Source organism: Colobus angolensis, unplaced genomic scaffold, assembly GCF_000951035.1.
Source record: "Colobus angolensis palliatus isolate OR3802 unplaced genomic scaffold, Cang.pa_1.0 Scaffold314, whole genome shotgun sequence".
Classification (NCBI taxonomy): domain Eukaryota; kingdom Metazoa; phylum Chordata; class Mammalia; order Primates; family Cercopithecidae; genus Colobus; species Colobus angolensis.
In genome coordinates, this window is record NW_012116422.1 from 3,130,603 (window position 1) to 3,156,907 (window position 26,305).

Consider the following 26,305-nt stretch of genomic DNA (forward strand, 5'->3'; position numbering starts at 1 on the left):
TTCACCATGTTAGCCAGGATGGTCTCGATCTCCTGACCTTGTGATCCGCCTGCCTTGGCCTCCCAAAGTGCTGGGATTCCAGGCCTGAGCCACTGTGCCCGGCCGGCACTGTATCTTATACTTGTAACGCCAACACTCTGGGAGGCCAAGGTGAAAGGATCACTTCAGCCTAGGAGTTCGAGGTAAGACTGGGCAATATAGTGACACCCTCTCTCTCAAAATAAATAAACAAACCAAAAACCTACATATTCAGTAATGCAATAAAATTTTCAAGTAGAAATACTTACAAAGAGTATTTTAGAGTATCGTCAAGTTCCATGATTGCAGCTTGGTTACCACAACGATAACAATAGTTTGGAGCACTGAAAATCGTTACTACATTCCGATCATGGCACCAGTTATATCCCTACAAGGAAAATGAGGCAAAAATCTTACTTTACTCCCTCAATTCAACTAAATGCTACTTCACTCAAGAGAGAAAAAAATCTCTACTCATTCCCACCCCTGCCAAAGGGGCTTAAGAAATGTTAATGCTTTTTTTCTGGATGACTTAATAATTTGCTGTACTTCATACAACCTGTAAGATATGTATGTATTTGTTTTCCCCCTAATTACAGAACTTGCTTTTAGTACTAAAAATTAAGAAAAAAAAAGCCTTTAACAAACAGCGGCGACCACCAAAGAATGAACTGCTTCTCATGTATCTCCCTTGCTGTAAATGATAGTGTCTCATTAGCCTCTTCTATTGCAGTGGTCTTAAAACATGATTTAAGAATGAGTATTTAAGCGGCCATTCCCTAGAGAAGTAGATACCTAATCCTGGAGACCAGAACCTTACCAATTTTGTCCGTTACAGGTAAAGGCCTGTAAGTTGTTCACTGCCCAGGAACAAACGCAATATGCCTCTAGGATCTCCAGCCTTGTTTCCTCAAAATCCATCCATCTGAATGCATGAGCTATTTTTGTTTCTTTTTGTTTAGTATTGTTCACAAATTTATCTTTAGCAAAGTCAGATTTTATTGATAACCACAGAGTTGTACTAGTATTAATCTAATTAGGACCTTATTTTAAAAACATGCTAATCAGTGTGCATGTCAGGAACCTTTGCCTCTTTCCCTTCTCTTCTTTCAAATCACCTGTAATCCTACCATCCAAAGGACCACTTAGAACATTTTGGTGTATTTCTTTCCAGTCTCTCCTACATACATACATGTTAAATATATGAAATGACATTGGGATCATAAAATATTATATACACACCCCAACTCCCTACATCTTACTTTCCCACTCTTAAATCCCAAGTACTTCCTAATCATTCAGATTTCTCTGGAAAAATGTTAATGGATTCATTGTAATCAACAACTTGAGCTTTTAATTCTAGTAGTGTGCATCTACTGAAAAGGCTCAGGCTATAATGGTAAACTCATCAGAAGGAACAGATGGACTTTCTCACAAATGTCATTAATTTAAAACCCCCTAATATCTTCTTTGCTTAAGTTCATTAAAAAACAAGTCATATTTCAAAGAATAGAAGCATACCTCCATCACTAGCTGGTGAGCTCTTGACACCAACGTGAGGCCATTGGCATGATTAAATGTCTCTGAAATATCTTGCCCAAAGGTGTAACCAGCTCCTCGAGGAGATATTCCCCAACCACCACGGTCATCTGGATCTGACCACAGCAAGTCACACATTGGACCCTAAAAAATAACTTCAAGTTATAAAATGCCTTTTACAAACATGGTTAACACATTATTTGAGTAATTCATCAGAAGCAGCACCCTAAGTCACCCTCTTTGAGTGATGTTGTGGACAACGCTAATAGATTGTGCAGTTGAAGTCAAACATCTGCATCAAGTAAGATGTATTTTCCGGTAGACTTTATGAGACACAGCTGACATCCATGGGACCCAGCAGCAACATGCCCTAATTAATCTGCCTATATAAATTTCAGAGTCTAAGACAGACAACCTAGGTCCTAATAAGCCCAGCTCTACAGCTGTTGTGATCTTGGCAGGTTTCTTAATGTCAGCTTCTTCTGAACAATAGGGCAGACAGGAGTGTTCACACCTCAAATTGTTTTTGAGAATTATAAGACAGAATATATCTAATGAACTTATAATTAAACCTCTCCACTCCCTAATAAGTTTTTTGGAAAGATTTTATCAAATAAGTCATACCTCATGGGGAACTTCCTGTAGGCGATCAAGTGCTCTGATATGATCCAGTGTATCTATAGATGGCGAGAGACCACCATGTAGACAGAAGATCTGAAAAGAGTGGTTTAAAAGGTTAACCTCACCTAAAAAATTTGTAAACATTCTTGGCTGGGCACAGTGGCTCATGCCTGTAACCCCAGTACTTGGGGAAGCTGAGGCAGGAGGACTGCTTGAGGCCAGGAGTTTGAGACCAGCCTGAGCAACACAGCAACACCCTGTGTCTCTATAAAAATTTTTTCAAAATGAGCTCGACACCCCCATCACTTGGCCCCTCTGGTGTTTCTGTGCTCTGCCTGAATGAGGCTTGACTTTGCAGGATTCAGCTTTGCTCCAGCCCACTCTAAACTATTGAGTACACTCCCATTCTTCCTAATAGAACATCACTGTCACACCCAGACTCCACCTCAAATAGCTCCTTTGAGAAAACTTTTTGGATATCACTCCTGCCCCCTGCCAGAGACTAGTATCTTTGTACTCATAAAATTTTATTATAAGTTCTTTTGTGTGCACAATAATTAGTTCCTTACATCTCCCAGACTTGTCCAAAAACAGTCTGAGAGAATAAATGGGCTACATCATCCACCCTTGTGATCCCATCATACAGTTCAGTGCCTGATATAAAGAATAATGCACTTTAAAAAGTTGGACACATTTGTCAAATTAATTTTTTAAAATTTGAATGAATGCTATCAATATCTACTAAAAAATATCCCTAAAGAGGTATAACAGTGGAAAGAGTCAGGAGCACCTGAACATTAAAGGAAGTTGATTCTCTTAAATAATCAGCAATGAGTTTTAGATCCACATACCTGCCCATCCACCAAGGCAGTGAGAGGAAGATAGTCAAAAAGATCTGTAAAATATTTCCATACATTTGCATTTCCATATTTTCTTAAACACTCATCATAGAAACCATAAACTTGTGTGATCTGTCTGCTCTCATGATTCCCTCGAAGAATGGTGATGCGTTCACGGTAACGAACCTAAAACAACAAAATGCAAAACATAAACAACTAGGTCTTTCAAAAACCAATGAAAATTCAAGAAACTTTCTACAGAAAAAAAATGCAGAGTTACAATTTTGTTGAAAAAACAGCACACACCCTCATATCATACTGAACCAAAACCACAGCGCTACAAAGTGTTTAAATGCCCATGGGATGTTTGCCCACATCATCTCAACTAAAATCAAACTCCCTCTACCACCAACTTTATACCAAACATCATCAATGGCATACAAAACCACATAAATTACTTTTACAGTTCAATAATTTTTCACAAATGTATAGTTATGCAGTAATCACCACAATCCAGTTTTAGAACCTTTCCATTATCCCAAAAAGATCCCTAATGCAGTCACTCTCCACTCCCACTCTAGCTCCTGGCAACCACTGATTTACTTTCTGTGTTGAGTTTGTCTTTTCTAGAAATGTCATATAAATGGAATACAAAATGTAGTCTTTTGGCTAAATATCACCTAGAATATTTTTGAGGCTTACCCATGTAATGGCATAGATCAGTGGTTTGTTCCTTTTCACAGTTGCACAGTCCTTCACTGTATGCCTATACCATTTTTTGTTTCTCTATTCACAGGTAAGATGAACTGGTAATTATGTTACTGAGGTTTTTGGCTACTATGAATAATGTTGCCATAATCATACGTGTGGAAGTTTTTCTGTGGACATATGCTTTCATTTCTCTTGGGAAGTTTCCTAGGAATATAATTGTTGGATCACGTGGTAATGTTTAACTTTTTGAGAAACCGTCATTTTTCAAAGTAGCTAGACCATGTTATATCCCCACCAGCAACGCATGAAGAGTTTAATCTCCAGTATTAACCAACACTTGGTATTAGCAACCTTACTGATTACAACCATTCTAACAGGTGTGAAGTATTATCTCAGCTACTTTAATTTGCATTTCCCTGATTACAATTGATATGAAGCAGCTTTTCATGTGCTCATTGACCACTCACGTATCATCTTCTTGGGTAAAGTATCTACTCAAATATTTTCTCCATTTAACAATTATCTGTCTCGTTACTGAGCTATAAAAGTTGTTTTTTTTGTTTGTTTGCTTTTGTTTTCTAATATCTGAATACAAGCACTTCTTTTCTGGTGTCATCTTTTGAAGAAACAGAATCTTAATTTTGATAAAGTCCAGTTTTTCAATTTTTTATGGATTGTGCTTTTGTTATATCTAACAATCTTTACCTAACCTGACAAAGATTTTCTGGTTTTTTATTCTAGAAGTTTTGTAGCTTTAGCTCTTACATTTAGATATATGATACATTCTGATCCATTTGCTTCAGCACCATTTACTGAAAGAAACATCCTCTCCCCCGGTATTCTTTTGCTAAGGCTGCCGCAACAAAGCATCAAAGAACAGGCAGCTTCAACAACAGAAATTTACTTCCTCACAGTTTCAGAGGCAGAAGTCCAAGATCAAGATGTCAGCAGAGCTGGTTTCTTCTGAAGGCCTCTCTCCTTGATTTATGGATGCTCATCTTCTCCATCTGTCTTATCTTCTCCCCATTTGTGTCCCAATCTCTAATAAGGATACCACTTACACTGGATTAGGGTCCAACCATGTGACCCCTAATAAGGATACCACTTACACTGGATTAGGGTCCAACCATGTGACCCCACCACTTTACCTTAATTACCTGTCCAAATACAGTCACATTCTGAGGTGCTGTGGGTTAGGACTTAGACAAATGAATTTTGGGGGCTACAATTCAGCCCATTACACTTCCATGAGTAAGTTTTTCTCCCCCTAGATAGGGTCTCACTCTGTCACCCAGGTTCAACTGCACTGGTGTAGCTCACCACAGCCTCAAATTCCTAGGCTCAAGCAATCTTCCCACCTCAGCCTCCAGAGTGGCTAGGACTACAGCACATGGCACCATGTCTGGCTAAAATTGTTTTCTGAAGAGATGGGGTCTCACTAGGTTGCCCAGGCTGCTTGCATAAACTCTTAAAGGTAGCACACTCATTCCTCTTTGATCACTGGATTCATCCTGGGTTTTTATTTTTAGCACAGGTTAGCTCTTTTCATAGTATTTGGACTCACCGCAGAAACCTTCCACCATCTAGTCCAACTCCTTCATTTTACAGCTGCAGAAAATAACCACCTCCAAAAATATTTTGTAGCATTTTACACAATTCAGATATTAATCACGAAAATTCAGGTCATGCTAAAACCACATCTCACTGCTTCTCTAATATTAGGAAAGTGTGTGACAGTCATTTTATCATTTTGAATATTATTTAATAAAAATGAGTCTGTTGCCTAGGAAAATTTTTTTAAAAAATCTCCCCAAGATTTTTAGGTAAAGGTAAAGTCAAACAATTTATTTAAAGGGAAAGGCGGAAGCCTGCCACCCTAACAGCTATTTACCATGTTTTGCTTCATGTTCAGATCATCATCGGTACATTCTGCAAAGCTACAACTGGCATGTAATGCATGTAATTTTGGAACTTGCTTTTTCAGTTATCATTTCTATTGTTCTAGAGTTTTGTTTTTTAAAGACACAGGGGTCTTGCTCTGTCACACAGCTGGAGTGCAGTGGTGCACCATGGCTCACTGTAGCCTTGACCTCCCAGGTTCGAGTGATCCTCCCACCTCAGCTTCCTGAGTAGCTGAGACTACAAGCATACACCACTGCATCTGGCTTTTTTTTTTTTTTTTTTTAACTTTTTGTAGAGATGGGGTCTATGTTGACCAGGCTGTTCTTGAACTCCTGGACTCAAGTGATTCTCTCCGCCTTCCCCAGCCTCCCAAAGTGTTGAGATAACAGGTGTGAACCACTGCACCCAGCCTATTCTAGATTATTACCGTCATGGTTAATGGCTGGAAACTATTCAACTGAGATAAACCATAACATACATATTCACTGTTAAATATTTACAGCAAATGTTTTCTTGAATTTCTTCCTCAGAAAAATTTTTTTTACTTGAACAAGATTCTTCCTCAGTTTTTTTTTTGAGATAGGGTCTCACCATCACCCAAGCTGCAGTGTAGGGTGGCAAGATCAAGTCTCATTGCAGCTACGACCTCCTGGGTTCAAGCAACTCTCCCCACCTCAGCCTCCTGAGTAGCTGGGACTACAGGCCTGTGCCACCACACTTGGTTAATTATTATTACTATTTTTTTGTAGACAAGGGCTGGTCTCAAACTCTTGGACTCAAACAATACGCCCACCTTGTCCTGTCCTCCCAAAGTGCTGGGATTACAGCCACGAATCACTGTGACCAGCTGATGTAAACATTTTGACATTTGGTATGTTTATACATTTATAATACTTCAAAAGTATCTAAAAACACAAACCTAATTATATTATCTCTCATATCCCAATTTACTGAACTAAAATATCTGACCAGCCCTCTAACATTTTTCTTTTCTTTTTTTTTTTGAGACACAGTCTCGCTCTGTTGTCCAGGCTGGCGTGCAGTGGCGCAATCTCAGCTCACTGCAACCTCTGCCTCCTAGGTTCAAGCAATTCTCCTGCCTCAGCCTCCAGAGCAGCTGGGATTACAGGCACCCGCCACCACCCCCGGCTAGTTTTCTGTACTTTTAGTAGAGATAGGGCTTCACTATGTTCTCCAGGCTGGTCTCGAACTCCTGACCTCAGGTGATCCGCCTGTCTCAGCGTCCCAAAGCGCTGGGATTTTGGGACCACAGGGACACGTCACCATGGCTAGCTAATTTTCACACCCAGCCTATTTTTTCAAACAATTTGACTGACGCATTTATTCTTTTCCTTTTGTTTTGATTCTGTACCATCCCCTTACTCAGAATACAGACGCCTATGATTTGTAAGTCTGAAACCTGAACATATGCATTCCCAAATGTGGAATTTTGTTTTATTTAACATTCAGATAGAGAAAATAATTGGGGAAAAAAATATTCAAGACGACTGTCTTACCCATTTCAACAAGCCCCAACATAAAACTGAAATTACCTTAAGAGCTACAAGCAGTGTTACTGTTTCAACTGAATAATATCCTCTGTCAACATAATCTCCCATAAACAAGTAATTTGTATCTGGTGATTTGCCACCAATTCTAAACAGTTCCATGAGATCATGAAATTGCCCATGCACATCTCCACAGACAGTGACTGGACATCGAACCTCTTGCACGTTGGATTCTTTTGTCAGGATTTCTTTAGCCTACAGATGGGAGACAAAAATAAGGCAATACATTTGGCATTAAACAATATTAACAAAGATTTGTTTACTTACACTTAATGTAACTTAAGGGGCAGACTCAGTCTAAGATAAAATTGCAGGCATTTATGATCCCATTAAAATAAGCGAGATATGATTATAATGCATTAGCTATCTCACCCTGTTACCTAGAAAAAAATGTGCATTCCTATCATCAATACTAGGAGTTTTTTAAAAACCTATCAAATTGCCATCTAATTAAATACTAATTGTTAGCAGCCACATAACATCAATGAAAATGCAACAAGACATTCAGGTACCTACTTCCTTACCTTTAGAGTTCTAACTACAATACAGCACTCAAAGATTCCTTTTTTTTGAGACAGGGTCTCATTTTGTCACCCAGGCTGGAGTGCAGTGGTATGATCACAGCTCACTATAGCCTGGATCTTCTTGGCTCAGGGAATCTTACCACTTCAGTAGCAGGGACCACAGGGACACGTCACCATGGCTAGCTAATTTTCACAAACCTCTCTGTAGAGATGGGGTCTCACCACGTTGCACAGGTGTTCTCGAACTCCTGGGTTCAAATGATCCTCCAGCCTCATCCTCCCAAGGCTTGGGATTACATGCATAAACCACCTCACCTCAGCCCTGTTTGACTTTTTAAAAACGTGTTTTTGGCCAGGCACCGTGGCCCATGCCTGTGAGAAAATCATTTGCTCAGCCATCTGAGTGACTACTATGTACCAAGCCCCGTGCTAGCAACTGGACATATAGTGGTGAACAATATGGCTCATTCCCACTACAGTAGAGGGAAGAAGGACCACAAACAAGTAACCAAGCCAAAAGTACACTGTATTAAGTGTCACAAAGGAAAGGGAAAGGGTAACCGGGAGAGACCACTTCACATAAGATACCAAAACAAATTACCAGAGAATTGTTGCTAACGAGCCATGACAACCACAGATGACAAGGACTGGGTTCAAGGCATTGGTAATGCAATCTTAGCTGCACATCAAAAATTCCACTGCCCAACCAGGCCCAGTGGCTCAAACCTGTAATCCCAACACTTTAGGAAGCCGAGGTGGGCGGATCACTTGAGGTCAGGAGTTTGAGGCCAGCTTGGCCATCATGGTGAAACCCCGTCTCCACTAAAAATACAAAAAAATTAGCCAGGCATGGAGCTGCATGACTGTAGTACCAGCTACCTGGGAGGCTGAGGCAGGAGAACTGCTTAAACCTGGGAGGTGGAGGTTGCACTGAGCCAAGATCTCATCACTGCACTCCAGCCTAGGTGACAGATCAAAACTCTGTCTGAAAACAAAAACAAAAACACCAACGCCCATCCCTTCCCCTAATTAATCAAGTAAGAATTGTGGAGAGTGGAATCAAACCATCAATAATTTTTAAACACCCCAACCCTTCCTTTCCCCAGTGTGCAACCAAGTTTAAGAACCACTATTTTCAAGTCTTCAAACATTTTTGAGGGCCTATTTCAGGATGCCTACCAACCAGTGACATCCCTAAAGTGACCTAACATTTTACTGAGTTTAGAAGAAATTTCCACTGTGCTTTTTTCAATTTACACTGTGGCTCATGCTTGTAATCCCAGCACTTTGGGAGGCTAAGGAGGGTAGACAGCTTGAGCCCAGGAGTTCAAGACCAGGCTGGAGTACAGTGGTGTGATCTCGGCTCACTATAACCTCTACCTCCCAGGTTCAAATGATCCTCCTGCCACAGTCTCCATGAATAACTGGGACCACAGGTGTGCACCATTATGCCTATTTTGTATTTTTTGTAGAGGTGAGGTTTTAACATGTTGTCCAGGCTGGCCTCCAACTCCTGAGCCTAAATGATTTGCCCGCCTCTGCCTTCCAAAGTGCTGGGTTATAGGCATTAGCCACTACAACGGCCTGAGATATCTATTAAGAAATATGTACAACTCATTATTATCAAATCCTACTTCATTTTGAAATTTTTCTCTCCAGGGTAATTCCAGCTTCCCATTAATTATCACGAAAAAACACAAATTAACTAGGCATATTCCATTACCAAGTCTGTCTGGCATTAATACCATATCTAGTGTTTTTTCAGCACCTATCATATATTAATGAAAATAACTGAATGAAATAAGTCCTACACTGAGAAGAAACTTGCCAAAGTTATTCAGAAGTTTTAAAAAGGCATGACATAAGAAAACAGATGGTTATCCCAGCACTTTGGGAGGCCGAGACGGGCGGATCAAGAGGTCAGGAGATCGAGACCATCCTGGCTAACCCGGTGAAACCCCGTCTCTACTAAAAATAACTAGCCGGGCGAGGTAGCGGGCACCTGTAGTCCCAGCTACTCGGGAGGCTGAGGCAGGAGAATGGCGTGAACCCAGGAGGCGGAGCTTGCAGTGAGCTGAGATCTGGCCACTGCACTCCAGCCTGGGTGACAGAGCGAGACTCCGTCTCAAAAAAAAAAAAAAAAAAAAAGATGGTTATATACCGTGTACATCTTGCCATGATGTAATTTTCACATTTAAATCTATCAGAAGTTAAATGTTAATATACATCTGTGAACATCTGTTTACCTGCAAGGCTCTCCTCTGTATGAATAATAAAAAATAGACTTTCAGGACTGCCTGAAGTTCCTTACTACAAGTGACTCAAAATTTCTATTCAAATCATGAAGGAAAATTAAGTCTAAATGCTATTTGTTGCTGTTATTTCAATTTAGGCAAATCCCAACGATAAACACATCTATTTTTTAAACTATACAAATTAGTAATACATTCTTGTAAAAAAATTTGGCACAGATAAAATGAAATGTTCCCTTTGAGCACCCTGCACAATCCCAACAACCCCTTTGGGCACAGTTACCAATAAAATCCCGATGTACAGATGCTCAATTTGTAACACAGCTGCATCCAGATAATCCTATTGTAAATACAATCAAGTCAAAAGTGTGTTTTCAGCTTACAATGCTTTCAATTTATGATACACTTATCTGGATGTAGGGATGTAGTCCCATCATAAACTGAGGGGTATACTGAATGTCTATCACTTTCACACCATCATTAAGTCAAAAAATCGGGGACTGTCTGTGTATCCTTTTAAAACTGTTTACAAAGTTTACACACACACTGTATGTCTACAGAAACAATAGTTTTCCTTTGCATTTTTAAACTAGAAACAATATTGTTCAGCAGCCTGCTTTTCTAACAATACATAATAATATATAACATTTATTGAGACAGCCGGTCAATTTCTCATAGGGGAGGCAGAGCATCCCCTGATCAATTACAATGGCAGAGCAGTGTGAAACTACAGCAATTTGTATCCTAGTATTTTCTCCTTTGTATACATATGCAGGCACATTTCCTGAGAGAAGATACTATGAAGTGAACTTAACTAGTGTATCTAGTAGTTTGATTTTTAAATGCTGACATTATCAAATTGTCCTTTAAAATAAAAAGAACAGTTAATTCTTAAGTGAAATTTCTAACTTGTGAATCTAGAAAAGCTAACCAAAGCTCTTTCTTCCCTTCCTACCAAACTTCACAGATCAGAACAAGTATAATTAAACACTGGCGTTAACAGTGGTGTACAGTAGAAGCAATCACCCCTCAGACCAGAGAAAGAAAAATAAAAATAAAATAAATTAAATTAAATTAAAAAATCACCCAATCAACTATTAAGTAGATCTTAACAAAAATGCAACCCTGGAAAGAACCAGTTTTTGATTTTGGTTGTTTTTTTTTTTTTTTCTTTTTTGGTCTCAACTTACCAGCTCTCAGATAGTTACTACTACAATAAAACAGACTACACCAGAACACTAGAACAATAAAAGATACAGATGTTCATATATAAGATCATTTTGGGCTGGGTGCGGTGGCTCATGCCTGTAATCCCAAATCCCAATACTTGGCGAGGCTGAGGCGAGTGGATCATCTGAGGTCAGGAGTTCCAGACCAGCCTGGCCAACATGGTAAAACCCCGTCTCTACTACAAACACAAAACAGCTGGGTGTTGTGGTGCATGGCTGTAATCTCAGCTACTTGGGAAGCTGAGGCACAAGAATCGTTTGAACCTGGGAAGCGGAGGTTGCAGTAAGCCAAGATGGCTTCATTGCACTATAGCCAGAGTGACAGAGCAACACTCCATCACAAAAAAAAAAAAAAAATTATTTTGGCAAGTGCAGCAGCTCATGCCTGTAATCCCAACACTTTGGAAGGCAAAAGCGGGAGGATGGTCAGCAGTTCAGAGGCCAGCCTGGGCAACAACATATTGAGACCCCTCTACAGAAAATAAAAAAATTAGCCACTGAAGTTTTAGGTACCCAGAAGGCTGAGCTGGGAGAATCGCCTCAGCCCAGAAGTTCAAGGAGGCAGTGAGCCGTGATCATACCACCACACTCCAGCCTGGTAGACAGCCATTTCAAAAAAAAAAAAAAAAAAAATTAAAAATAAAATAAAGATAAGCTGTGCTATCACAAGGACTTAGGCCTTGTAAATCCTGAAAGCACCTAATAAGAGTGGCTTTATGGATCACCTCCAGAGCCTCCAGACCTTTAGCAACCATCATTTTCAAAGGTGTTTACACAATCTCAACTGTCTAACTTAATACTCAAAGTAAATGGTAGAACCAGACTTCTAAGTAACCTAATTTTGACATTTGAGGTTTTTTATTTTTAATAACCACCTTTTTACTCCGGCATTTTGACTTCTATAAAGTCTCACGTCACCTGAATTAAGAAATGAAGGACAAGCAAAAGCAAATCACACATACCAAACCTTTTGCTTCCCCTAAAACATTTTTCCAGGACCTCAAATTTCTTAGCTAACATGATCAACATCTGGGAAAAAAATTAAGATAAAGTTTTTAAAAGAATGTAATTAGGGCTGAGCGCAGTGGCTCACACCTATAATCCCAGCACTTTGAGAGGCCAAGGCAGGTGGATCACTTGAGGTCAGGAGCTCGAGACCAGCTGACCAACATAGTGAAACCCCGGCTCTACTAAAAAGTCAGGAATGGTGGCACACACTTGTAATCCTAGCTACTCAGGAGGCTGAGGCAGGGGCATCACTTGAACCCAGTGACCCAAGATCATGCCATTGCACTACAGCCTGGGTGACACAGCGAGACTCCATCTCAAAAAAAAAAAAAAAAAAAAAAGAATATAATTAGTACCATACTGGTTTTCATTTATCAGAACCCTTCTGAAATTCAGTCAAAGGGTACAGACTGAAATGAATGAATTTCAAGCAAACAAAAATTTGGTATAAACTTCCAAGAACAAGGTTAAAACTGAAATGAGGCTATTCTCTTAATAACACCTTATCAAAGTAACTGTGGGAAGTTAAACATCTCACACTGTCCTAGAATCCAAAAAATCTGCAGATTCACTTGAAGGAAAGCAATCTTTAAGGATACTTTTTAAAACCGTTTTTTTTTTTTTTTTTGAGACAAGGTCTTGCTCTGCTGTCCAGGCTGCAGTGCGGCACCATCATGGCTCACTGCAGCCTTGATCTCCCACCCAAGCTCAAGTAATCCTCCCACCTCAGTCTCTGGAGTAGCTGGGACTGCAGGCATGCGCTACTGAGGACACTATCTTATTACCAGTATCCTCTCGGCATTCTCGTTTGGATTCAGAAATTCCACAACCTTATTTCCAATCCACTATTAATCAGCTATAAGATAAATGACCCACAGACTCAACATTCTTGAATACAGGCCATCATAACCACTGTAGTAACATGAAATTACAAACAAAGCAGGCTTAAACTAGACCTCATAAATCATCCATGCTGTTTTTCATGGAAGACAATGATTTTTTTTTGTTTTTGAGACAGAGTTTTTGCTCTTGTTGCCTGGGCTGGAGTGCAATGACACGATCTTGGTTCACTGCAACCTCCGCCTCTTAGGTTTTCCTGCCTCAACTTCCTGAGTAGCTGGGATTACAGGTGCATACCACCATGCCCAGCTAATTTTTTTTTTTTTTTTAGTAGAGACAGGATTTCACCATCTTGCCCAGGCTGGTCTTGAACTCTTGACCTCGTGATCCACCCACCTCAGCCTCCCAAAGTGCTGGGATTACAGGTGTGAGCCACCGTGCCCAGCTAATTTTTTTTTTTTTTTTAGTAGAGACAGGATTTCACCATCTTGCCCAGGCTGGTCTTGAACTCCAGACGTGAGGTGACCCACCCACCCTGGCCTCCCAAAGGCTGGGATTACAGCCACTGCGCCCAGCGGAAGACAATTTTTAAAAGTACATGAACCAACAACAAATTCACTAACCACTTATCATTTTTGGCTGATCACAGTGGCTCACGTCTGTAATCCTAGCACTTTGGGAGGCCAAGGTGGATGAATCACTTGAGGTCGGGAGTTTCAAAACCAGCCAGGCCAACATGGTGAAACCCCATCTGTACTAAAAATACAAAAAAATTAGCCAGGCGTGGTGGCGGGCACCTGTAATCCCAGCTACTCGGGAGGCTGAGGTAGGAGAATCATCACTTGAACCTGGGAGGTGAGGTTGCAGTGAGCAGAGACCACGCCACTGCACTCAAGCCTGGGTGACAGAGCGAGACTCCGAGACTCCGTCTCAAAAATAGTAACAGTAATTTCCTTAAGAGCACACAATAACCACAGGCATGCCTCATTTTACTGTGCTTCACTTTACTGCACTTTGCATATGTTGCATTTTTTAATAAATCAAAGCTTTGTGGCAACCCTGTGTGGAGCAAGTCTATCAGTACCATTTTCCCACCATCATGTGCTCACTTCTTGTCTCTTTGTCACATCTTGGTACTTCTAAAATTATTTCAAACCTTTTCATTACTATTGTATGTTATGGTGATATGTGATCAGTGATCTTTGTTTTTTTTTTTTTTTTTTTGAGATGGAGTCTTGCTCTGTTCCTCAGGCTAGAGTGCAGTGGCGCGATCTAGGCTCACTGCAAACTCCGCCTCCCAGGATCATGCCATTCTCCTGCCTCAGCCTCCTGAGTAGCTGGGACTACAGGCGCCCGCCATGGCGCCCGGCTTTTTTTTTTTTTTGTATTTTTAGTAGAGAGGAGGTTTCACCGTGGTCTCGATCTCCTGACCTTGTGATCCGCCTGCCTCGGCCTCCCAAAGTGCTGGGCTTATAGGTGTGAGCCACCGCGTCCGCCTGATCAGTGATCTTTGATGTTACTATTATTGTTTTGGGGCACTACAAACCGTGCCCATAAGACAATGAAATTAATAAATGTCGTATATATTCTTACTGCTGCTGACCGGCCATTCTGTCTCTTCCTCTCCTTGGGGCTCCCTATCCCCTGAGACACAATATTGAAATTAGGCCAATGAATAACCCTACAATGGCCTCCAAATGTTCAAGTGAAAGGAAGACTTGCATATCTCTCACTTTAAATAAAAAGTCAGAAATTATTAAACTTAGGAGAGGGCACATGGAAACTCGAGACAGGCCTAAAGGTACGCTTCTTACACCAAACTGCCGAGGTATAAATGCAAAGGAAAAGTTCTTTAAGGAAATTAGAAATGCTACGTCAGTGAACACACAAATAGTAAGCCAAACAGTCTCACTGCTGATACAGACAAAGTTTTAGTGGTTTGGATAGATCAAATCAGCCACAACATTCACTTAAAAGCCAAAGCCTGGCCGGGGGCGGTGGCTCATGCCTGTAATCCCAGCATTTTGGGAGGCCAAGGCAGGTGGATCATGAGATCAGGAGATTGAGACCATCCTGGCTAACACGGTGAAACCCTGTCTCTACTAAAAACGCAAAAAATTAGCTGGGCATGGCGGCGGGCGCCTGTAGTCCCAGCTACTCGGGAGGCTGAGGCAGGAGAATGGCGGGAACCCGGGAGACAGAGCTTGCAGTGAGCCGAGATCATGCCACTGCACTCCAGCCTGGGCGACTGAGCGAGACTCCGTCTCAAAAAAAAAAAAAAAAAGCCAAAGCCTAATTCAGAGGTAGGTCCTAATTCTTCAATTCTATGAAAGCTAATAGAGGTGAGGAAGCTACAGAAGTTAAGCTTGAAGCTAGCAGACTGGCTCAAGAGAGTTAAGAACCCATTTCCATTAACATAAAAGTGCAAGATGAGGCATCAAATACTGATACAGAAACTACAACAAGTTTCCCAGACGATCTACCTAAATGATGAAGGTGGCTGCACTAAACAACAGGTTTCCAATGTAGACAAAATAGTCCTCTAGTGGAAGAAGATGCCACCTAGGATTTTACTAGCTAGAGAAGTCAGTGCCTGCCCTCAAATCTTCAACGGACAGGCTGATTCTTGTTAAAGACTAATGTAGCTGGTGACTTTCAGCTGAAGCCAATGCTCATTCACCATTCTGAAAACCATTTTTAAGTGGAAAGCCATCCTTCAGCACTTAAGAATTATGCTAGATCTACTATGCCTGTGCTCCAAAAATGGAACAACAAAGCCTGGATGACAGCACATCTGCTTACAGCACGGTATACTGAATATTTTAAGTGCATTGTTGAGACCTATTGCTCAGAAAAAAAAAAAAAAAGATTCCTTTCAAAGTATTACTGCTCAGCCTAGGCAACATACCAAAACCCCATCTCCACAAAAAAATTAAAATATTAGCTGGGCATAGTGGTACACATTTGTAGTGCCAGCTACTTGGAAGGCTGTGGTAGGAGGATTGTTTGAGCTCAGGAGTTCAAGATCAGCCTGGGCAATGTGGCAAGACCCTGTCTCTACAAAAAATAAAAATTAGCTAGGGATGGTGGTGCACTCTGTGGTCCCAGCTGTTAGAAAGGCTGAGGCACAAGAATCGCTTGAGCCCAGGAGTGCAAGGTTCCCATGAGCTATGATGATGTTATCTTAAAATAAGTAAATAAAAGCACAAAATGATTACAACCATGTCACAATTCTTTGCATTAAAAAAAGGCTGAATGAAAAGCCCAGACACAGTGGCTTATGCCTTTGGGAGCCAAGGCAGGTGGATGACTTGAGGTCAAGAGTTTGGGACCAGCCTGGCCAACACGGTAAAACCCCATCTCTACTAAAAATACAAAAATCAGCCAGGTAAGATGGCACAGGCCTGTAATCTCAGCTACCTGGGAGGCTGCGGCATGAAAATTGCTGGAACCCAGGAGGCAGAGGTTGCAGTGAGCTGAGATCATGCCACTGCACTCCAGCCTAGGCAACACAGTTAGATTCTCTCTCAAAACAAACAAAAAAATGCTAAAAAAACAAAACAAAACAAAAAAAACCTTTAAAATGTTAAGATTTCAATGAAAGCTTTAAGATATACAACTATCTTATTCTTACCAACCAGAATTCTATTTCTATTACCTTTCAGTTTTTACCCACAGACACCTCTTATTTATAACTGATCAGCATCTCCTTTTGTGTCCTAATGTTTCATACTAACTCAAGTTTCTACATTATAGTGATTTTTTTAAAACTACATAACGCCCTTCTAAACAGACCTATACATGTACAGTATTATTGCTCATTTGAATTATTTCCTTTCAAAAAGCTTTAATTGTGGGATTATGGGGCAAAATAGCATTAACTTTTTTTTTTGTTTCATATGTACTATAAAACTCAATTATGCCAATTTGTTATACAGTAATAAATGAAAGAATATACTCATTCTCAGTTATTTCAGATATAAAAGGTGATCTCACTAATTTAATTGGCATTTTTCATTTCTGAGTACAAACTTTTTATTCCATGTTTATTTACCATCAGTTATTTCTCCTCTTATACAAGTTGTCAGTGCATATTTTTGAATATCTAATCATTAAGAGCTAGATGATGTTCTAAGTATGTGTATAAACTATTTCAAACTGTTATTTTAAGTAACTTTTTGGCATTTTCTCTTATTTTTTAAATATATAGCCAGAAATTTTCTATGCCCATTTTTGCTTTGTAATTTTTCTCCTACAAGTGTTAAGAAAAGTTATCACATCTCCCCATTTTCTGAGGGTTTTTCATTTTAAAATCTATACTTAAATCCTAAGATTACACGGCAACTACTCAAGCTTCTTTTTATAACAGCATCTTAAACCTGCATCGTTAACATTATGACATTAACTTTAAATTATTCTGGGCATGGTAGCCCTGGCCTGCAGTCCCAGCTTCTCAGGAGCCTGAGGCAGGACAATCACTTGAATCCAGGAGATGGAGGCTGCAGTGAGCCAAGATCATGCCGCTGCACTCCAGCCTGGGTGACAGAGCAAAACTCCATCTCAAAAAATAAAAATTAAAATTAAAAAGTAAAAATTTTTTTGTATAGACAGGGTCTCACACTATGTTGCCTAGGCTGGTCTGGAACTCCCGGGCTCAAGATATCCTCCTACCTTGGCCTCCCAAGGTGGTGGGATATAGGTGGAAGTCACTAGGCCTAGCCTCTAATTCTTTAAAAGCTGGTCACCAATGTTTAATGTGTACAGTAACTCCTAAACAGACTCTCACTCCCTTCATCATTGAAAACAGGTAACATTTCTTGAACAAATGCTATCTCAGAGAAAAGATGAGACTGAGATAATAACCCTTATTCTTCAAGTCTTAGGACTTGGGTACTCCAACGAAATCATATTATGCCATTCAACAGCAAGGCCATCTGAGAGCAGCAAGTGGTCTGATGGACAACAGAGTACTCTTGCCACTATATTCCAGGGAAAACACTCAAGCACTGTTTTTAAGATAATTTCATCAGATGTCCAGCAAAATGTTTTCTTAGTCTCAAAAACAGTTAATCACATAGCAGTACCAATTCTAGCACTCAAGTATACCAAGAAATAACTTGCTTCAAAATACTAGTTCCAATATTTGGGGTTAATATTCACTTTTGTTGTTAGTTACATGAAAGGAATCATGATATAACTAATATCCTAAAGGTATAACATATTAAAAGTGGTTTCGGCTGGGCACAGTGGCTCATGCCTATAATCCCAACACTTTGGGAGGCCAAGGTGGGTGGATCGCTTGAGGTCAGGCGTTTGAGACCACCCTGGGCAACATGACGAAACCCCCCGCCCCCCACTAAAAATACAAAAATTAGCTGGGCATGGTAGTGCATGCCTATAATGCCAACTACTCAGGAGGCTGAAGCCGGAGAATCACTTGAACCCAGGAGGCGGAGGTTGCAGTGGGCTGAGATTGTGCCACTGCACTGCAGCCTGGGCGACAGTGTGAGACTGTCTCAAAACAAACAAAAAAAAAAACAAAAGGTGGTTTCCTTCAAAAGAAGGTAGTCAAACACAGAAGAATCCCAAGATCTATACTGAGGAAAAAGTGTTCAGATTCATCACAGATCAATGATCTGTACTTAACTAGAGAAACCTATTTTTTGTTTTGTAGAAACAGTAGTCTCACTACATTGCCCAAGCTGGTCTCAAACTCCTAGTCTCCAGTGAGCTTCCGGCCTCCACCTCCCAAAGCACCGGGATTACAGGTATGAGCCACCATGCTTAGACAGAAATCAAGTTTTTGTATCATCAATTCTGCCCTTGATGGAAAATGTCAATGCTGGCCTAATGTGTCTTCTCTGTAGGATCAAACTCAAAATCAGACACAAATAACCTCTTTACAATCTTAGTACTACTAATAGTACTATTTGACAAAGGAATCTCCATTTTTGAAAGTGATTTTACTACTAAAAGTCTGATTATTGGCCGGGCAAGATGGCTCACGCTTGTAATCCCAGCACTTTGGGAGGCCGAGGTGGCGGATCACCTGAGGTCGGGAGTTCGAGACCAGCCTGACCAACACGGAGAAACCCCATCTCTACTAATAATACAAAAATTAGCCGGGCGTGATGGTGCATGCCTGTAATCCAGTTACCCGGGAGGCTGGGGCAGGAGAATCGCTTGAATCCGGGAGGTGGAGGTTGCGGTGAGCCAAGATTGTGCCATTGCACTCCAGCCTGGGCAACAAGAGCAAAACTCCTTCTCAAAAAAAGAAAAAAAAAAAAAAAGCCTGATTATTAATTCTAATGTTCATTGTAACTCTAGCTCAAGTAAATTTAACATTTCATATCCTTACCATATAGCTGGACAGTTCCACCAATATAAAGACATAGAAGAAAAACTGGAAAAAATGCAATTAATTTTTGAATTTTATTTTTCAGTTTAAGAACTGAAATCATTTGAAAACTCTTAAGAAGTAAAACTACTAAATTCACAGGCAAAAAAATTTTTTTCAATATTCCAAGAGAATTTCATTTTGTCTCATACTGTTTTTACATCAAGACGAACGGTTGATTTGGTATGTCATTTTGATAACGATGCAAAAAATTCCAAGGTTTGTGGTAAGTTACTATATAGGGCTAGCAGTTTGAGGGGTGGGGTGATACATGATGTAGAACACATTACTAGCCCTGGAAGCAAATGAGTCTTGAGTTATTTTCCTTCAACTATCAAAACATTCTTCATACTAATCATGTGTTGCTTAACCACAGGGATACATCAAATGATTTAGTAGTTGTGTGAACATCAGAGTGTTCTTACACAAATCTAGATAGTATAGACTACTACGAATCTAGGCTCCTGGATAGCCTATTGCTCCTAGACTACAAACTTGTACAGCATTTACTGTACTGAATGCTGCAGGCAACTGTTAACATAATGTGAAGTATTTGTATAACTAAACATAAACAATATAAAGTGTTACACTATGACATTACAAGGTCACTAGGTGATAGGAATTTTTCAGCTCCATTATAATTTTATAGGACCACCATCATATGCAGTCCACCACTGACCAGTATGTCATGACTACTTGTCTTTCATTAATTACACTGAACAGATACCGCTAATATTTGATGAAACATTTCAATCTTCTTTGATTAAAATCAGTATGGTTATACTTTAAAAGTTTAACCCTCCAGGCAACACTCTAGTAACTATGTCTCATATGCACAACAGACTAAACTCAATCTTTACCAACTAACCTACATATGTGAATGAATTAAACATTCCCAATCATTCCTGCATAGAAAAAAAAAGTTTTAATCTACTTATACAACTGAGAAATGTTGCTATATATGTAGTTTCTTGGCTCACTGCAACCTCCGTCTCCCGGGTTCAAGTGATTCTCCTGCCTCAGCCTCCCGAGTAGCTGGGACTACAGGCGCCCACCACCATGACTGGCTAAATTTTTTCTATTTTCAGTAGAGACGGCGTTTCACCGTGTTAGCCAGGATGGGCTCCATCTCCTGACCTCGTGATCCACCTGCTGCAGCCTCCCGAAGTGCTGGGATTACAGGCATGAGTCACTGTGCCCCACCAGCGTAGATGGTCTTTAAGGTTGATTTCATTACTACAATTCTACCCCATCCTAAATCAATCCTTAAGCCTATTTTATTAAGTAAAGCCAGCCAAAAGAAATAGATAGTGGGCATTATTGCTCATTTACACATGATGAGCGGCAGAAAAATAAGTTACTTGACCACCGCCGGCACAAGCATTCTAAAACATTCCCCATCTAGAATTAACTACAAAGTCAATCTTCTGACTAATCCAAAACTGTGCTATTAATTAGAGAAAAACCAAACTAAGAAATCCTTATACACGAGAATAAGGTAGTGCTTTTTAGACAAAGCTCAATAGAGACAATAATGCATCAATGAGGGTTTATTAAATATTGGTTCCAAAAACAAATGTACACTGTCACATGATAGCATCACTGACACTCCATAACCCCTGTGAACTACACTTGGCATGCCTTTGGCCAGGTAAACACATGCTACTGCTTGTCTCCCATTCTACTCCTGGTCCCAATCTAGCACAAAGGTTTGCAACCTTCTTCCAGCCCCAACACCAGCAGGGTAAAAATCCCCATCTGTAGTGGTAACTACATGACTAAACTAAGGCAGAAGTGGCAACACAGGGTGCAAGAGGGACTGGCCAACTGGTCATGTTCAGTTTAAAAACTGCCCAGATTCAGATATACACATATCTGCGCCACTGCCTTGTTCATCCATTTTAAACCACAATCCACAACAGACCAATAAATAAACAGGCAATAATACTGCACTGTGCAGAAATTAAGCAGTTAGCTGGGCACAGTGACTCATGCCTGTAATCCCAGCACTCTGGGAGGCTGAGGCGGACGTATTACTTGAGGTCAGCAGTTCAAGACCAGCCTGGCCAACATGATGACACCCCGTCTCTACTAAAAATACAAAAATTAACTAGGCATGGCGGCACATGCCTCTAATCCCAGCTACTCAGGAAGCTGAGGCAGGAGAACCGCTTGAAACTGGGAGACAGAGGTTGCAGTGAGCCAAGATCACGCAACTGTACTCCGGCCTGGGCAACAGAGCAAGGCTCTGTCTCAAAAAAAGAAAAAGAAGAAAAAAGAAAAAAAAAATTAAGTAGTTAATCTCAAGTTGTTCTTTACCATTCTTTCAAACCCCATCTCCTCCCAACCATTTACTGACAACTAGACACCTCTCCCTTCTTCAGCCTGGTCTATCACTTCTGCCCCAGAAGCCAAAAGAAAACCTATTTAAAACAAAAACAGGCCAGGTGTCAGTGGCTCATGCCTGTAATCCCAGCACTTTGGGAGGCTGAGGTGGGTGGATCACTTGAGGTAAGGAATTCAAGACCAGCAAGGCCAACATGGTTAAACCAGACTCTCGACTAAAAATACAAAAATTAGCTGGGCGTGGTGGCATACACCTATAATCCCAACTATTTGGGAGGCTGAGGCAGGAGAACTGCTTGAACTTGGGAGGCAGAGGTTGCAGTGAGCCGAGATCACACCACTACACTCCAGCCTGGGCGACCGTGAGACTATCTCAAAAAAACAAACAAACAAAAAACCACACACACACAAAAACAAAAATCTGCCTCCTTCATAGTTCTCATCCAATTCAGATCTGCTTGTGTATGAGTAGAGGTTGACAGCTTTTTCAGGCAAGGATGATAATGATATAAGATAAATGGGTCAAAGTAGAAAGAGTAAATAGTGTCTCCCTGTTACATATAACTTTGCCTCTCTCCTCAGTAGCCTGATAAGACCCCACCAAACTCAGTCTCTTAGTTTTCCTAACTTACCCTCCCTTTGGGAGGCCGAAGCAGGTGGATCACTGAAGGTCAGGAGTTCGAGACTAGCCTGGTCAACGTGGTGAACTCTCATCTCTACTAAAAATACAAAACAGCTGGGCACAGTGGCGGGTGCCTGTAATTCCAGCTAGTAGGGAGGCTGAGGCAAGAGAACTGCTTGAACCTGGGAGGTGGAGGTTGCAGTGAGCCAAGATTGCACCACTGTACTCCAGACTAGGCGACAGAGTAAGATCTTGTCTCAAAAAAAAAAAAAAAGTTTTATTTTACGGAAGTGTTGACTTCCCAATTTAGCTTGGCCCCAATTCACCTACATCTTTCACTATTAACACTACCTCTGCAAAGAGAAGGGGATCTGTGAAGCAATACGAGAACATCAGGCTTAGAATCCACAAGCCTTGGCAATCTCACTTTTAGCCCCTTTAGTTGAGTCACTTTACCTTTCTGAGTCTTTGGTTTGTATCTGTAACTGAGAACAATAACTATCTTATAAAAGTATGATAAAAATAATGTTCTGTAACAAGATTCCCCCACCTATTTGTCCTCAATATTCAAATCACTTCTAGGTAAATGAGCCAAACAGCCTTTAAAATGAAATGTACACACATACAGCAATATATTACCCACTTCATACAAGAATGTCATCTTGGTCAAATATTTTTCAGCTCATCTAATTGGAAGCAAGCAGTTTGTAATTTCCATACTCACGTAACAAATGTTAAAACTAACATTTTAATGACTAATGACTGCACTTTATTTATAGTGCTTGCAGAGCAATGGAAAACAGCATACCTAGGTAAAGAACTTCTTTGGGAAAAAAAAAAAAGTCTGGCTATCAAACAACGTTCTCCACACGTTTGTTAAGCACAAAGCCAAGAATCACACCCAAACTAAACCAAGGCTGAAGTCACATGATAAAAGTTTACTGTAGTCAATGCAAAAACAAGTTGATACTATTTAGTCCTTTCAATCTGTAGACTGAAACATACCAGGCCAGTCATACTGATGTAATGCTGACTATAGAACTGAGCCTGAGACAAAACTGCACACCAAATTATTAAACTATCAACAAATTATGATCCTCAATATGACAAAATATACGATACACTAACAACCTCGGCTTTTATATAAACCTTAATCACATCTTAAAATTCTTTTTAGCTAGTCAGTAATATAAAAACCATGTTCACCCTTGTCTATAAATGCATACTTAGATTTTCCCAGTTTTGAATACGTACCAGTGTTAATTGTCGATGGGATAACAAAATAATGGCCTCAGGATTTTTTTAATAACAATGACCTCTTATGGTATACATCTTTACTATTTAAATATTTTCCCTTCAAATCAGGCATCTTTAGGTGGGTAGAAGGAAGGCTTTTACATTATCATTCCTTCTTATGATTGAAAAAATTATCAACTATTATCAAACAAGTATCTTTTTTCTCAAAAAAATACTATTATTATATACTAACAAAAAAAATTAGCCCTCAAATTTTCAAAATTACTTTTTAGAAGGCAATCACACCAAAGAGCACATACGTAGCTTTCGCCCAGAGATGCCACTGGCACACAAACATTAACAGTGAAAGACAGCTTTTGTTTTATTAGAAAGACTTGTACAAAAAATATCAGTTCATGGATTCCACATACTCAAAAAAACTGTCTTCAAATTAATTTAGTTTGGAAGTTTAATATCATCCTCAAAGTTGAAATACCAGTTATAAACAGTATGAAGGTTGTGTAATGATATCCACCAAAACGGATCCATTCCGTGGAAACTTTTATATAAAACACCTACTCTCAAATATTATTTCCATCTTTTTTGGCACTCAGAACTAAAATTTGCGTAAGCAGAGCAAGCAATGGAGATTTACCTCACTACATCTTAGTTTTACAAAGATGTGGAAAGCAATATTAGATGCATTAGCTTCACTCACCCCACTTTAGCATCCAGTATATCTTATCTTCTACAACAGTTTCCAGCACAAACCCTCTACTTACATGCTCCATCTCCCACACCTTTTCATACTATGCTTTTCTTTCCAACTAGATTTATAACTCCTTGACAATAAGCATACTTACTCTTCATTGCTTTTCATTTCTCTCAAAAGAGTATGCAATCTTGGATATTCAATAGGTGTTCAATATTAAACACACTAATTTAAAAGGGAATTGACTGCACAATCTCAGAACACATTTTAATTTATAGACAGGAAAACAAGGACCAAGTTAAGTGGCTGTCCCAAAGTCTGTCCCAATTACTCAAGTAGGAGCGGAAGGACTCATGTCCAAATCTAACTCGCAGTCCAGTCTTCCAGTTACGTTATTACCTCCCTCCTTTCCATGTTTTCTTCAAAAGACTAGTCAACTGGCCAACTATTGACTTAAAAGTCATATAATGCACTGAATTCCAAAAATCGGTAAGATCATCATATATAGTACCTAGAAATTAAGACCTGGCAATATACATTCATTTTGAAAGGCCAATTTTAAACCTTCAAAATAAACACCAACCTCATCTGATATGAAAGGGTAAAGAAACAGGAGATTCAATACATCGCTACCATTAAAAGCCATCTCCAACAAATGATGTACCACCTCATCCACTAGTAGTAGTTTTGTTCAGGCTTGGGAGAAATAAATCTAAATTTGACTTACTTAAATTCCAATTGTTCACAACATGGTTTCTAAAAAAGCCTGTCTTGAAAACATATACATCAAACTCATGAACCTAATTTTCACATCAAACCACAAACAGATCAGGGTAATAGTTTTCCATTGATTTTTTTCACGAATACAAAATGCTAATATGATACTCCACCATTCCGTACTAAAGCGACATGATGCAAAGTTAATTTTGAAAAGGGAAGTTAAAATGTTCACAGCAGAGATCAACATTTTGTGTACTTTAGAAAACTGAGTTACAAGAATTTAAAAATACAACACACAGCTAATAGCTAAATTAGCTACCTGTTTCCCCAATTCCCAGGGGAAAACAAAACGGAATTGGCTAATATAAAATTTAAGGTTAAGTGGACTACAACATTCTATTTTCAGTGTGAGACATTATTTAAACACTAAGCACAATGTCTGGAATACAATCTCAGTCGACAGTTATTACTACTACTACCTGCAGTCACAAAATACTATGAAGTAACTTTTGCAACAAAGATACAAAATTTACCGCTCTTCCATTTTGTTGTTCATTTTAAAAATAAATGGCAAAATGCCAAGTGTGTTAAGCTTAGAGAAGGCTTCGAGTCAGCATATAAATCATAGATTCAACTGACACTTGATTTCCAATCCAAAAACTCCTTATGTAGTATGACTCACCAAATTCCCGATTTCTTCCAACTATGAAAAATAAGTTAAACTCCTCCCTTATACCTACCACCATGACCTTCGTAGAAATTAGGTTAAGAGAATAATTTTTAAATTCTTAAAGACACCCCTTACCTTGGTTTCTGGAGAAGATCGCTTCGTGAGTTTAATACAAGCCACCAAAGGGTACTAAAGCTGTGTGACCTTTAGATATGTTCTGGGATATGGTCTAACAAGACTGCCTTTGGGGGATCCTCTGTGCAGCTTTGCAGCTAACTAGGCCTGGGTACAAGCGGAAAGACTCTTACTCAGCCCACGTAGAGGCCCAGGCTCCATTCCCAAGCAGCAGAATCCAAGCCAGCTCACCCTCAAAACCGTCCCCGACGCTGACCCACAGGGTCTCCGCTCCCCCTGCCACCTCGTCTGGCGCCAAGGCCGGGAGACTCAAAAACCTAGGAGTCGGGTGAACGGCGCCATTTTAGGCGGCGGTGGCAGCGACAACCAATCCCTGCGCGGGAGGCAGGGGGCGCCGGGTCGCTCGGAAGCCGCCG

General features: G+C 40.1%; 1 protein-coding gene across 2 annotated transcripts in view; it reads right to left on the minus strand.

Annotated features, from left to right (window-relative positions):
• Positions 1 to 25,082, minus strand: part of PPP2CA (protein phosphatase 2, catalytic subunit, alpha isozyme) — a 27,683-nt gene extending 2,601 nt beyond the window's left edge. Inside the window, exons 1-6 of one of the 2 annotated variants that reach the window (XM_011951108.1) lie at positions 24,948 to 25,082; positions 7,184 to 7,393; positions 3,030 to 3,203; positions 2,182 to 2,271; positions 1,540 to 1,701; positions 288 to 406 (exon numbers count right to left, since the gene is read on the minus strand). In XM_011951108.1, the coding sequence (XP_011806498.1) occupies positions 288 to 406; positions 1,540 to 1,701; positions 2,182 to 2,271; positions 3,030 to 3,203; positions 7,184 to 7,393; positions 24,948 to 25,010 (818 nt within the window). In that variant the 5' untranslated portion in view covers positions 25,011 to 25,082. Of the gene's footprint in view, positions 1 to 287; positions 407 to 1,539; positions 1,702 to 2,181; positions 2,272 to 3,029; positions 3,204 to 7,183; positions 7,394 to 8,938; positions 8,978 to 24,947 lie in introns of those variants that run through there. The other variant, XM_011951109.1, reaches the window with a different exon arrangement.
• Between the last annotated feature and the right edge of the window lie 1,223 nt (positions 25,083 to 26,305).